Below are 14,613 nucleotides of genomic sequence, written 5' to 3' on the forward strand. Positions count from 1 at the left end.
AGTCCTCTTGTTCAGAGGCTTTCAAGTCAACATGTAGATGCTAAATAGCTCTCTCTTCAATTCTCAAAAAGAAAAACGTCCTTTCCTTGCACCAGAGATCTTGAGTTACCAAAAGACTCCCAAGGGCTTTGTAAAGTATATGTTTTGAATGCTTAAATAAAAAGATTTGATTGCTGTAGGCTTTTTATATTCACACATACTGTCCCTCTCCCCAGTTTGAGGGCATCAGTTGTGCCTTGTGTGAACATGTCTATGAATTGCTTAGTTCAGAGGTTGGCTGTTGATGTTTGTGTGTTGAGGGGAAGAGGATAACATGATTCTACACAACTTCATGGTAGAGACAGTAGCTTTAAACTCTCATGTTTGTCTGCTGAAACATACCTTATGCTCAAAGATTTATTGACTTGCTATGAAGTGGAAGCTTTATAAACTCCTCCTTAGCTGATTTAGAATGCCTATAGCTTGTGAAGGGTTAAATGTAATGAAATAGCAGAAATTCATGGAATTTTCAAGATACTCGGTGTGCAAACCTGACATGTTCTCTTATGCATTCAGAACTGTTTTAAAAGATTTTTATTATCTTTATAATCACTTCTACTCATTAGACCAAAAATGCGATTAAAAACATAAGTTACTCTGTACTCCATGATACTTATGGTCAGTCTGGGATTTCTCCTGTAGCATTTTGTTTCGGTATATATATATATATATATATATATATATATATATATATATATATATATATATATATAATTTCCACTGTTTTAATCTTGAACTTTTGTTGAATGTATTTACAGTTCCTGTTCAACTTTTGATGCCATTGAGGTCTTTTTACATGGCATTGGTCTAGAACACATAATAGGATTGTTGAAGGTAAGATATGATGCATCTGCTATCTATGATTTCCTGAAAGCAAATGTGCTCTAAGTGTCAAAATAAATTTTATATTAATTTAAGTAAATGATTTCACCTTTGAAGTGTGAAGGTCTAGTGGACTGAATTGCTTAATATAGATTTTGTGCATAAGACACGATGTGAGGGCACTTGTTTTCCTTTGATAAATGGATGGTGTCATTTTAGTGTGTGAAAACTGAAGTAAAACTGAAGTGGGGGGAAAAAATTAAGTGAAAACACTGTTTATTTTTGAAACTATTTCTAATGACAGAAAACTGTTTGATTTATGTAGGACAGAGACGTGTACTTATGGCAGCTTCTGACCATGCAAAAAGAAGAGATGATACAGGTTAGTTTTTTACTTCAGAAATCGTTTTCTTCTTTTTTGTAAATGGTTTCAATATCTTCCCTTTATTAATATGTAACCTAAATAAAAATTCATCTTCAGAGAGCTGTTTTTAAATCTTTAACAAATTCTTGAATTTTTATATAAAAGTAGACAGACTTTTTTGTGTTATCTGACAGACCAGCCTTAAATTCTGTGAGGTGAATTCTTGGGTCGTCTTTGTCTAGATCTGACTGTGGAGTGGAGGTTTCCTCTATTTCTTTGCTGTAATGGAGTGGGAGTTGGAGTGAGCAGGAAACAGTTCAGTTTAGAGTTTTAGTTGTTAGCATTGTTATGATGTGTGCTTTCCCTGAATGGAGATCAGTGCTAGGATCAGCAGCAGATAATCCTATATATCCACTTCTTTTTTTTTTTTTCCTTTTTTTTAAAGGAAAAAGAAAATTTCTTACAGCTTACTGCATTTGGGAAGCTCAGTATGTCACTGTTGTCCAGCAGCAGTTGATACGTTTTCATAATGTTTCAGTTTGTAGTAGAAATATCAGGTGGTTGTTTTTTCCTCAGACTCCTCACTAAAATTACTGCTCTGGGAAATGAAAGATTTTATCCACTTGAAGGAGGATGCCATAATGAAATTTTACCATAACAGACTCTTTGGAATAGTATAAGTACTTCAGGCTGCAGGATTTTTCTGAGCAGTCTGTACCTGGCCCAGGTTACCAGAGAGGCCTTGTTCAGTAAGGCCCTTTAGGCCTGCTCCCAGCTACTCATGTTATCCATGTACATCCTATGTCTCAGCTTTTTTCCCCCTCTATTCTCGTTTTGGATAACCAGTTGTTTTACCCTGGAACAGTGTCAAAGCATTCATGGTACCGAGGAGGCATGTATTCTAGCAGCAGCAATCAAAATGTGACCACCAATAGTAGTGTCCCTTCAGAGCTGATGTCATGAAGCTGTCCTGCATGGAGATTTGTCTTGTAACTGAGCAGAGTTAGCATTTTCAGTGTTTTGACAGAGCTCAGAAATACCTGTATTCTCGGAGGATGAGATGTAGGGGGAGTGCTGTCAATCAAGATTTTTTTTAAAGAGTTGATTTAGACATAAATATTACAAGACGTATCAGCATCTGTGTGGATTGCAGCATCCCAGTGTGGGCTTTATTTGATTCCTTAAAGCCCCCCTTTACAGGAATTACATTGTGAATAATGCCTGGACTGGCTGTTCTTGCACAGGAAGACAGCTTCCCTAGGAGCAGGATTCTTTTTTGTCTTGTCTTGGCAACAGCAGAAAACAGTACCTGGAAAATGAGCCATATTTTGTCCGTGGATGTAAATGAATTAATCTTCAACCCAGAATTTAAAAAAATAACATTGCACACCTGGCTTATTACCACTCATAAGTTATCGTCAATTCTTGATTATAGTTTTAGAGCTCTGCTAACAGTTTCTCCCCTTCCTGCTGGTAGAAAAATATCAACTCTGAAACAAGGAAACAGATTAGAAAGTTTTTGGTGTGATGGAAGATCTACTACTAACAGCCAGCTCTTTTAAATAGCCTGGATATTATTACTGCAAAGATTAATGATGACTTCTGATGGGTGCCTCTGAACCATGCTGCTTTTTATCCAAGGAACAGGAGAAAAAATCCTGTCACTAACACGAGACACTTCCCTCCATCAAACTATATCGGGAAGATATTTTCTCTGTAAATATCTTTATCTGTATGCTACAACAGAGCCTAAACAATGACTCTTTCAAGCTGAAATCCTTGCATTCCTTCAAGTTATAAACTGTTCCATAGTGAGACATGTCTGTTCAGTATACTGGGACAAGTCTATACAAGGTTTGGAGGTTTTTGTCTGCTCGTTCTTCTTGTGACAGTTGGATTTTTATTTTTGTTTTACTGGAGGAGAGGCATGTTCTTTTGAGTATTTGTCTCATAAGTCAGTGGCATGAATACTGGATGCGTTTTGAACTGAGAAAATTCCTGTTTCACGTATCTAATCTATTCACATCTAATACGCTGCACTGAGCGTATTAGAAGAGAAATTGGCATCCTCTTCTGGATTTGAGAAAGCATAGTAAAAATTTGACACATCAAAATATAAACCAGGAGTTTAACTTCATCGTTAGAGAGTTATCTGGTCTGCATACTTCTGTATCACAGTGCCAAGACTCTCCTTCCTCTGACCACCTTCCCACACACAAAAAAACATTTTATATTTGGCAGAAAATGAAATGAATAAAAAATAGTGACCATTTGGGCAACATGACAAAGATGTAAGAGTTCACGTATAACCTCACTGGTATGTTATCTGAGAAACATGCCATCTTTCACTTCAGGCAATTTGTTACTCACCTTCTTCTATTATTTCTGTCCAAACGATGACAGAGAAATCATGTTAATGCTGGTACATGAGTTTTCAAGGATTTTTTTCCATTTTATTTTACTCTTAAGTAAAAACAAAGTTAGTCTATGTACCTAAAATAAAAGTCTGGACTATGTGTTGTCTGTTTTACAGATACAAGTAAATCCATATGCAGCACTTCCCTGTTCTTAGACATGCGGCCATTTAAAAATAGTATTTGTACTATATAGGCTGCAGAGTATAACTGAACTGTCACCAGCTTAAAAGATTCCTCTTCCATAAGGAGGAAGAAGGGCTTCATACTCTGTTCTTGTTCCATGCATGTCATCGCATGAATGGTCAGAATATGGGTAAACCTTCCTGTTCAGCATAAGTGGTCTGGAAAGGAAGATTGTCTGCTTTGGAAAGGAGTTTGGACTGGTCCTTCTCAAGTTCTGCACCTGGTAGTTCTCGATTCAATAAGTCCTGTACTGATGGTAGACTGTGACAAAGATATTTGACAGTTCGTTCTTCGTAAGGCATATCTTCAAGGTGTTGTGTGAGTGCTCAGTCAACAGATCTGTTCACAGAATGTGTAGTTATCTTTTATTTACAGGAACCCAAATTAGAGCATGTGTCTGATACACTGATCAGAAAGCTGTATCCTGATTTGCTTGTTCAAGAAACGAGAAGATGAATCAAAATCAATTCCAATCATATAGTTCCTACTTCAGGTCAAGTAGTTTTAATATTCAGGAGTAACTACCACTCTGTCCTTAGAAGAGTTCATTTGAGTTTTCTAATTGTAATTAACTTTGCTGCTCTTAAAATGAACTTACTACCGTGTCATGAGATGACTGCTGTTAGATGTCACCTTGTTTTGTAAACGTTAAGAGAACATTAGTTCATACTAGATAGTGTACCACAAAACTCTTGAAAAAATAAGGTTTTTGAAAGAGATGTGATACCTTGCAAGACAGGTTTCCCTAAACAGGGAAAAATAAAATACATGTCCAAAGTCACATAAAAGCCTTTCTTGTAATCTGGTCCATTTCTTTTTAAGTCATCATTTGATGCACACTTAGCTCAGAAAAACGTAATGAGAACTATTAACAGTATATTACTGTCATGATGATTGGTTGTTCTTCACTGTAAGATGGTCTAGATGATTCTGTGAAGTGTAAGATCCAAACAGTGTAGGGGTACTTGCACCAACTGCTGCTAATGTTTTTTAATACCCAGATTTTTCAGTATCCTGTGCAAGGTTAGTTTGGCTCTTACTTGGTTCTTGTCTTATTTTCTATTATGTTGTTGTGGGTTGTTTTATTTTTTATTATTTTATTTTAATTTCCTTTGGAAATAACAAACGTAGCTGATTGCTTAAAAAGGAACTTCTTTTGACTCTTAATAATTATAAACTCATAAAATGAACAGTACTGAACTGTTTCAAACTGAATCATGTATCTGAAATTACTTTTTCAATTTAGATAGGTATTACAAATCCTGTAGATCAAGAGAAGCTCCTGGATGCCATTAAAGAGCTGCAAGTGGAAGAAACAAGATTTAAAGACCTTCCTGAATTAGCGAATCTGGAAATCAGGTAATAACTGTGTTTCTAAGGAAAGTAAACTGCAGTGCAAACTATTTAAGGTGACTGCAGTATTTTCTATGGCACGAAGCTTAGATTCTCTGGCATCTCATCCTATGCATAAACATTTGTGGGATGCCAGTTCGGGGGTCACAAGGAATGATAGTAGGTACATTTTGTGCAAAGGAAGTTCGAAGCAGCTTCCTGCTGTAGGAATCTTTTTATTGGTTACCTTGCCATCTTATGTCATTATTTTGGTCATCTCTGAGTGATGAATTCTTTATCTGTACCTCAGGCCTGCACTGCTGTGCACAAGTTCCAGTAGGTGTGTTAATATCAGATGACTTCTCTGGCTCCAGTTGTTCTTTAACTATCCCGATAAGCTTCAGTGAGCAGGTTTTTTATTTCTTTGTGGAACTGAGATCTTGCTCTCTTTGCTTACCCATCCTTCAAGAGCATTATTGACCCTTACAAACACTAAACAATATGGCCTGCGTAATTCTCCATTGTGACTGTACATAGGACAGACTGTTAATACTGCTATCAAATATGAGAGTAAAATGCACTAAAAAAGTGTGGGAAGCAGAGATGTATGTTATTTCTGCATATGGGTTTAATTTTCAACTGATTAATTAAACTACTTTTCTGTGTCCATTTAAATCATGTAGATTTCTGGATATTTTCCTTGTTTTTCTAGAAACAGCATTAATAAATTGTATCTGTCTCCTAAACGCTCGTAGAGCAGTTCCCATATGTACCACATGAAGAAAAACGAAGGCTGTAGTAAGGGTAGAGGTGTCTTAAGATTTCTTAAACCGTTTATTCTTCTGTTTTGTTGTGTGATTGTTTTATCCAGAAGGGAGCCCTGGATTTGGATTTAGATTCTGTGTTCCTATCTTCTTCCACATTACCTCACAGAGCTATAGAATTGTTTTTGAAGAGTAAGTCCACCTGGATACTTTAAAAATGGACTTCAGCACAGAACTATGGTTTGCCTTTCAGAAGCCTGAATTAGCTGTACTATCTTTGTTTAGCTTGGAGAAGACTGCTTTGTTTCAGAGATGTGGTACCATCCCCATGCTGTAGCTGCATCATGAGTTAGGTTATCTGCACTTGTTTTTTCTCTTCCTAGACCCATCACCACTTGCTTAGCATTGTCACCTTCTTTGCGTAGGACTTGTGACTCCTCCTTGTATCCAATCTATTCATTACACAATTTTCTTCAGTCTAGATAAGTGAGTGTAGTTCCTCTTTACAGTGTATGTATAGGAAAGTGCTTGCAGCCCACATCTTGTCTCTCGAGTAGTGGCTTGACAGCTCTCTGAGCTATTTCTTCCTTCTCCAAAAGGCTGGACAGACCTGTCTGCCTTACGTGGGGGTATAAGGCTAAACTTGACATTGTGTTGTAAGTTGGACTGAAGAATGTGCTAGGGTTCAAATGCATTCTGTATATGTCGCCATCCATCCTCTGGAGGCAGCTGAATCACAATGACACTGTGCTTTAGCCCTCGTGTCATGATTCTGTCTACCACATTCTCCACTCCTGTTTAATCACTCTTAAATATTCTGATTGCTTCTGATGCTGGCAGCGTGCCTGTTTCTGTAACCATTACTGTGTTCATGCAGAAGTCTGCAGCCTTTTTGAGTTAGATTTTTGTGCCATGATACCAAGTTTGAACTGTGGGATGAGAGGGCATGCAAGGCTCTTGAAATGGGAAGCTCTTGAAAGATTGAGGTGAGCTGTGAGATCCAGGTGTCTGTGTCCTAATGATACTGCCTTCTTGTCTCTGAGATTTCTCTGTCAAAGCAAGTATTTATTTTCTTCCAAAAGAAAATTAAGATGCAAAGTAGTATGTGTGCTACAAGACTGGAGAGCTGAAGTCTGGCACGCAAGAAGGTACAGAGCATCATAATATCCATGTTTTCTGGCAGCACGTGAGCTTTTCTTGTTAAAATAGAGGCTTTGCTGTTGAGGAAGCAGACTGGTCATCTGGGTGCCTGTGACCAAGTTCAATCAAATGGAAAATTATTTTAATTCTTCATCAAGGAATCATTAGTTTCAGTTTAAGAAGAGCAGTTAAAGCTTCACATGTTGTTTTATGTTAGAAATGTGTGCTTTTTTAGATTGGGCAATAACAAGTGGTATTCAGTTCACACATTTAAGCAGGACAGCTACGAAAGTTTAAATGGGAAATAAGTGGAATAATAGAAAAAGTTACTATTCAGCGTGTGTATGGGGAGCGTGGGATGGAAGCAAACACATAATGTCAGGTGCAGTCTTACACAGCAGTAACATGGTCATTGTATGGAATTCTTAGTACCACGTGGTTTTGAAACCTATATAGATCTCTAAACAAGAAAATAATTGATTGAAGACTTAAGTACAAAAAATATGACAGCACTTCAGTTCAGGCGGGTATTGCACAGCTTTCTAAAAAATGGCTTGACATGTATTTCAGGAATCTGACCTTGAGACAAAAATCATACTCTGTTTACCTGCTCTTATATAAAGATTTTACTTGCCATTTGTTCAAAGTCGTTCTGTGAGAAGGAAGATCAGTCATTAAGTCATAAAAAAACTAACATAGTAGAAAATGTTGAACTGATTGATGATAAACTCGCAGTCTGCCTCGCAGTGTTTTGCTGCTGATATTTTGACAGCCATTAATTCTTTCAAAAAGTGATTTTTTTTTTAATGTTATTTTGGGTTCCAAATACTTCCAAATGGAAATAATGTCACTGCAGAGGATACTTCTTAAAAATATTTTTCATGGAATTTCTATTTTTATAATAAAGAAATATGTGACACGATGGTGGAAAAATATTTACGGTGCTTTACCGTAGGAATTCTAGAGCTATTCTCAACAAAAATAATTCCTTTTGTGATAAGACAGGGAAGGTGCCATAACTGATTCTAGCTTGGTAATAAATTATCTTTCTAAGCAGAAGAAAGTTTTCTGAGGGTCTCAGTTGAAGAAACTTTTCTTACCTCCAGATGTGATTAGTTTGCTTAGTGTTTACTTTAAATATAGTTGTTGTTATATTGTTCTGAGTTAAGTAGTAATTTAATTTGTAAAAATAATAGGCTTTCTCATTTCCATTTCTTCATGTCCAACTCTGAACAATCCCTGTAGGGTAGCCTGTTCCAACTCCAAATTACAGACCAGGATACTCTTATTTTCCCCCCCATCTTCTCAAAAATATAAATACTCAGTCATAAATACTGCTATGTCAGTATAAAATTGGCTCAGATGTCTGTTCCTGGTATTTCATGACTGTGATCTCTGTGCTCACGTGCACAGGAATAATGGTTATAATGCATTATGTCATACAAAACACCATTTGTAGCAGGTAATGAAATGTTTTCATTGGTATAAACAGGATTGAAAGTGAGAAATAGAAGTGGAGGTTAACAGAATGTTTCTCAAATGCTTTGGGTTGATAGTTCTCCAGCTTTGTGTGTAGCTAAATATTCCAGGTCATAATGATTTGTTGCCCTACCGAAATGGGAGGGAGGAGATGGAGGAGATTGCAAGGAGTATTGGTATGGTCAATCAAGGTGTGCGGCTTGCTAAGATGTTATATGTTAGTGTTTAACTACCCTGTGTTAAACAGACTGGACTTACTGTAATGAAATTGTGTGTCTGATTTGCTCAGTAGCCAGTGTTGAAAATGCATAGATGATATTTAGCTTGCAGGAAGACGTAACATTTTACAAATAATGGCATATGGTTTTATTTTGGTAGTGGAGATGAATGCCTCAAGTTTCTCCAGAAGTTAAATAAGGAGTGTAGTAACCTGATTGTTCCCGTGCAGACCATAAACAAATATTTCCTCGAAAATTCTCACAAGGTATTCAACAAAAGGGGAAAAGTGGTTTTGAGTTTGGGGGAATGGTGTTGTTCTGCCTTTGTAAAATGACTAACGTGCATGCTAACCAACTGTCTTGCTTACTTCTACTTTAGCAGAACTGTCCGATGTTCTGTCTCTAATGTAAGGGGCTTTTGGGAAACATTTGTTTCAAAAAGTTGAATCACCCAATTAAAGAAGATAAATCTGCTTTGTGGTGCTTCTGCTGTTGGTACAAGTGATTCAAGTGACAAGTTTCCACAAGGGCTTGAAAAGAATAGTAGATCAATGTCATGGATAAATCATACGATGGAAACCTGACAGAAATGAAGTTATAAACTTTTTCTGACCCTGTCCTTTATGCTGCATCGACTTATGAGTATTAAGTTACGACGTACAATAATTGTGGCCAATAACTCTGCTTCCTAACAGATGGTACTGCAGTGGGCACCAACTGAAAGATACATTGAAGTTTGCAAAGACTTGATTTGCAATGTTGAAAAGCTGGGAGAAGAAGTGAAGAGACTGAATGAACTCGTGGCAAAGGTGGGTGTGAGGAGCGAGGCTGTTATTTATTCTATATAAGTTTCAATGTGTAGTACTGAATCATAGAATTACCCAGGTTGGAAAAGACCTTGAAGATCATCAAGTCCAACTGCAGCCTAACCAGTACCCTAAAAAGTGACTTGAAAGTGACGTTCATCATTGAAGTGTTTGATGCCTTGTTCTGCCAGCTGTAATCTGAACATTGCAGTTCCCACTCCCCAGTCTGCATTTCCACCTTTACATAACAAAGTGAATTAACCTAAAATGTTCCAAGACTGTGTGGCGAGTCTCCAAAGGAAGGTGTAGTCCATCTTTTTCTTTATATCACAGGAAATAATTGAGTGGGAAACATCCCTGTGCACTTGGACAGCCACTGTGGCATAAATGCCACTCAGAATGCTTCTTAATTAAGGAATCTTTTGTTTGGAATTATTGACTCTCAAGGAAGATAGTGCAGTTTTATGGATTGAATCAGAGGCATCCCAGATAACTTCACAGAGTGACAAAAGAAGAGGGCAGGAGAGGTCAAGGCGAGATGTTAGCACCGCATCAGTCATTCTCAGCCCAACACAGTGATACGCTCTTGTCAGGTGGGGTCATTTTAAGTAATAGGCCAGTAAAACGAATGGCTGCTGGGATAGAGTAAATGGAGCATCAGTGTCAGAAAGGAATCTGTTACTAAATGAAGCCATGTGGAACTCGAGCTTTGAGTATAATGCTCTAATGCAATTTCCTGTAGTTTAAGTAAATCTTAACGTAGTATAACAGCCTTCTCCTAATAAATCACTTAACACCAAATATATTTAAGAGGTTGCAATGGAGAATTTCTAGCTGTTTGTGTTCCTTAGTTTGCATATGCAGAAGTCAACTGCATGTATATATTTGCCTCCTCTGGGTGCAGGCCAGTAGTAAGGCAGTGGGGTGGGCCTAAGTTTAGGCGCTACATGCACTTACTCTCATATATACTTGAGATTTTGTAGCTGCCAAGATGTAGCATGGCGGCTCTGTACCCACTGCTAAACAGACAATAAACATTAGCCTTCCAGTTATCTCAAAAATCTAATCCCTGTTCTATTAAAATACCGTAATGTTATTTATTTCACCGATGAAGACTTCAATACAAAACATTCTAGTATTTCTTAATTTATGGTGGACCACTTTTGAATCACTGTAGTGTTCTAAAACATTTATTAGGAAAAGTGTGAATTTAAATGAAACAGTGAAACCTCTTATATAGTAACGTGCTAATTCCCTTTATCTAAATCTTCAGTTGTAACAGGGCTGCTCTGTTAGTAATAACTTGCTGTATCAGCCTGCGATGGCAGAGGCAGATGGTGGTGGTGTGGCAGTAGAGGTTGAACCTTCCTGCCAATATCCCGTTACACATTGTTGCCGTGTGACAGATGGCAGCAGCGGGGCGGTCTGACAGAATGGCATCTGACATGGAAGGGCGTATGAAGCAAAGCTGTGTCATTGAATTCCTCCATGTGGGGAAACATGGAACCCACTGACATTCATTGCTGCCTGTTGAGTGTTTATGGAGACCAAGCAGTGGATGTGAGCACAGCAAGGCAGTGCATTTCAGCAGTGGTGACTGTGGCAGTGGGCCTCCTCCACTGGTGCAGGCTGTTATGAGTGCAGCATACAGGCTTTTGTTCATTGCTAGTGAAAATGCACAGATGCTGGCAGTGATGGTGTTAAAAAATAGTATTTTGTAGCTGGGAATTTGCTCTATCGAATGTGGTTATTGTGCTCTGTGTTGCTTTGATAGTTTCTGTGGAAATAAATAGGAGGCATTACTTATTAAAATGATCTACATACACTTGCTAAGCTTAGTCATAACAGTAATTCTTTGCAGTACGTGCTGAGTGCATGACATGCAATTTTTGAAAGTGGTGTTAAGGCCCAGTCCCGCAGTTAGAAAGGGACATTTCAGTCCTATGAATCCAGGGTGGTACTTTATCACATATCAATTATTTTATCACATACTTCAGAAACCTTCACACTGACCTTTTCTGTTATGTTTTCTTCATGAACTCAACATCTGCCTCAGGACGAAGAGCGGAAGAGCGACGCCAGCCTAGTGGTGTTCCCAGCAAAAACACTCACCTTGGAAAAAAGACTAGTAAAAATGGGAGCTATAACATTGCTTGGGTTTGGCTTTTTCTTCTTTATAACTAAGTTAACAGTAAAGAAAAGCTGAGTCTTTCAGTGCCATGAGTAACTTAGTTATGTTATACTTCTCAGCGTGTGCAGCAGAGCTGAATTTGTGTGAAAATCTGGGTAGTTTCATCATATACTGAAGGTAAATGTGACAGATCTGTTTTGATCTAGATGTAAAATGATTAAACACAGAATCTGTTTAATGTATCTTAATGTTTTAGATTCAAAGTTATTTCTGGTTTAGACTATAGATACAAAATCTTATCAAAGCTGCTGGGTTGGTTTTTTTTTTTTGCCCTGAAGTTCTAATTATTACACAATAATCACTAGTTTTTGGTTTAACTGTTGTTGAACTGTTACCTGTTCAGCTGTTGTTCACATAGGTACATGTAAGCAAGCAATACTGTTGTTTATCTTGGATGCTTGTGTTTAAAATGGCAATGTGGGTGTGTTCTGCTTTATTTCTTTCTTTTTTAAACATTAAGCATCGTGTTGTTTTTATGTTGATGTATACTTTTCCCAGGTATAGATTCTTATGGAAAAACTTCATGGGGAGGTGCATTTGTCACAGCCACCGGACTGCAGATATCTTGTCTAAAAGTCACTTCTCATGAACTGTGCTGTCCACATTATGGCTGAGATGCATTTCCTGAGGTGTGATTGTATCAGCAGTTTTATCACTAAAAGGATTGTGAGGATTGTGAGAGAACTACCTTGGGCGTTAGAGCATTTCCTTGCTATTGTAGCTGTGTTACGTGTCACAAGCTCGTTCACATTGTCTTTGCATCCAGTAGTTTATGCAGGTGGAATTATTTCATCCACTCACACGGTGTGTGTGATGCAGTCTTCAGAGAGGATTCTGATCCTTAGCTTTGGTGTTCCTCACTTCTCCACCTCATTGAAGATTTGCAAGTAGCTGCCACTCCAGAGCTGCATTTTCTACCTCTGCTCCATGTTGCCTTTGGAGAATGTAACAAAAATGAATTCTTTTTCCCACAAATCTGAAAAAAATTATCCACTTATATGTGAACCTTTGAAGCTGACCTTGCAGGTGGTGCAGCTGAATAGGAAAGCTGCTCCAAAAAATAGATCTATGAGCATTTAACTGAATTATTATAATGTGAATGATGTCATCAGTGTAAATTTACCTATGCAGGAGCAAGGGAGGGAGGGAATAATGCATAGTACTCATAAATGTTTTCTAGTTTGAGAGTTACAACAAACTACTCTGTGCAGGAATGAGCCACGGGTCTGAATGTTGTGCTGAGCTCCTGAATACATGAAGTCAGCAGATGACAGCTTAAATTCCAGATATCATCATTTTACTGCCATGCTTTTGTGTGTGCCAATTCATTGTATGTTTCTGTCAGACCACCTCATGGATCTAAAAAGAGAAACCGGAATACAGAGAGGGCAGCTTTCTTATGTTCCCATTAGGTTGTATTAAAAAACCAACCCAAAATGTATTTGTCTTTTAAATGATTTTTTTTCTGCTTTGGAGTTATTTGAATTGACTGCTTCGTTGATGAAGTGGGTTGTGCATTTCTGCAGTAATCTCAGCTGGCCTCCAAGATGCATTTGAGAGGAGCAGCTCCTGTTAAGATGTCCCATATGTTGCTTATTTCACGTGTTAATCATCAAATTGTGACACTTGCATATAGACAGCTTCCAGGATAAATGCAGGCTTTGTGTCATCAGCATCTTCGGTGTGTTGTAGTGTTTGAGAGCATCATTCATAGCAGCATAAATCACACATGAGAAGTGAAGCTCTTGGACCGACCACTTCGATCTGTGTCTCATCTCATTGGTCAGGCATGAAGTGTGTGGGGTGAGTAGGATATGTTAAAAGCCATGTAAATAAGGTTTATTTTAACCCAACATATTAAGGAGAAAAAAACCCAAAGTGTTATTTTCTCCAGATTCCAGACTCGGGCTTAAACAATGAATTTCAAAGTCCTTTCTTCACTTTCATGTTGTTCCAGTGCCTTTTTCAAATTCCTTGTTTGAGAGGGTATCACAATATGGTTGCAATAGGGCAGGAACCAAAGAGATTACTGCAAAATCTGGCCCTTAAACCACGCTGTCCAAATTGAATCCCCCAGCCAGCACCTGGTGAGGGAGCCTTTAGATGAGAATAACCCTGCTGAGAGGCCTTCTTCTTTAAGTCATCACATTAAAGTCATTATCCCGGAATAGGAATAGCGCAGTGATTTGCACATCTATGAGGGGATGGGAGGAAAATGCTAAAGAGCTTTGCATACATTAGGCAGGTAAGCCTCCCAGCCCTGGGAAGGGTTATTTTCCTTTTACAGTAGTGCAAATGGGGAAGCAGGAGGATTGAGCCGGTTGGAGCAAGGGCCAAACCCTATCATACAGAGTTACTTAAAGAGGCAGCCAGGTTCCTACTTGGCCGTGCCATGTGTTGGATTCCTAACTGCTCGGAATGCCGATGGATGTCAGTGCAATGGCCTTTCTGCATCTGCAGGGTGTTTGTCCTTAACAGCTCTAACAACTGCTAGATTATTTTCATGTCTTACCCTGACACAGACAGGGCAGTTCATGTGACATGGAGCCCAGGTCCTTAAAGTGATGTTTGGGAGCTCCCTCTGAGGGACTTTGAGATGTGTCCCTCACAGCGATCTGTGTGGAAGATACCTGCACTGAAGGATCTGGGGGTTGATTGTAAGTATTCCTCCCAGATGGGCCTTCCAAGCCCAGATGGGCCTCTGAGGCCTTCCAGACTGTGAACAGTTGCTGTCAATGCAGCAGTACAGGTTTAACTACATTATTTTCACTGTTTGGCTGAAAAACTTCAGCCCCATAAGGTATGCGCTGATGAAGGTGGGATTTTGGTGTTGCCACTTGCATAGTGCATGGCATCAT

The 14,613-nt window shown here is 38.4% G+C and overlaps 1 protein-coding gene across 4 annotated transcripts in view; it reads left to right on the top strand.

Moving 5' to 3' along the window:
* The window catches only part of ASZ1 (ankyrin repeat, SAM and basic leucine zipper domain containing 1), a 32,186-nt gene extending 18,990 nt beyond the window's left edge, over positions 1 to 13,196 (top strand). For all 4 annotated transcript variants that reach the window (XM_015853549.2, XM_015853560.2, XM_032442914.1 and 1 more), the window contains 6 exons: positions 798 to 873; positions 1,187 to 1,243; positions 5,072 to 5,184; positions 8,919 to 9,024; positions 9,454 to 9,567; positions 11,621 to 13,196. In XM_015853549.2, coding sequence (XP_015709035.1) covers positions 798 to 873; positions 1,187 to 1,243; positions 5,072 to 5,184; positions 8,919 to 9,024; positions 9,454 to 9,567; positions 11,621 to 11,770 — 616 coding nt within the window. In that variant the 3' untranslated portion in view covers positions 11,771 to 13,196. The remainder of the gene's footprint in view (positions 1 to 797; positions 874 to 1,186; positions 1,244 to 5,071; positions 5,185 to 8,918; positions 9,025 to 9,453; positions 9,568 to 11,620) is intronic.
* The last annotated feature ends 1,417 nt before the right edge of the window (positions 13,197 to 14,613 follow it).

Source organism: Coturnix japonica, chromosome 1 (genome assembly GCF_001577835.2).
Source record: "Coturnix japonica isolate 7356 chromosome 1, Coturnix japonica 2.1, whole genome shotgun sequence".
Classification (NCBI taxonomy): Eukaryota; Metazoa; Chordata; class Aves; order Galliformes; family Phasianidae; genus Coturnix; species Coturnix japonica.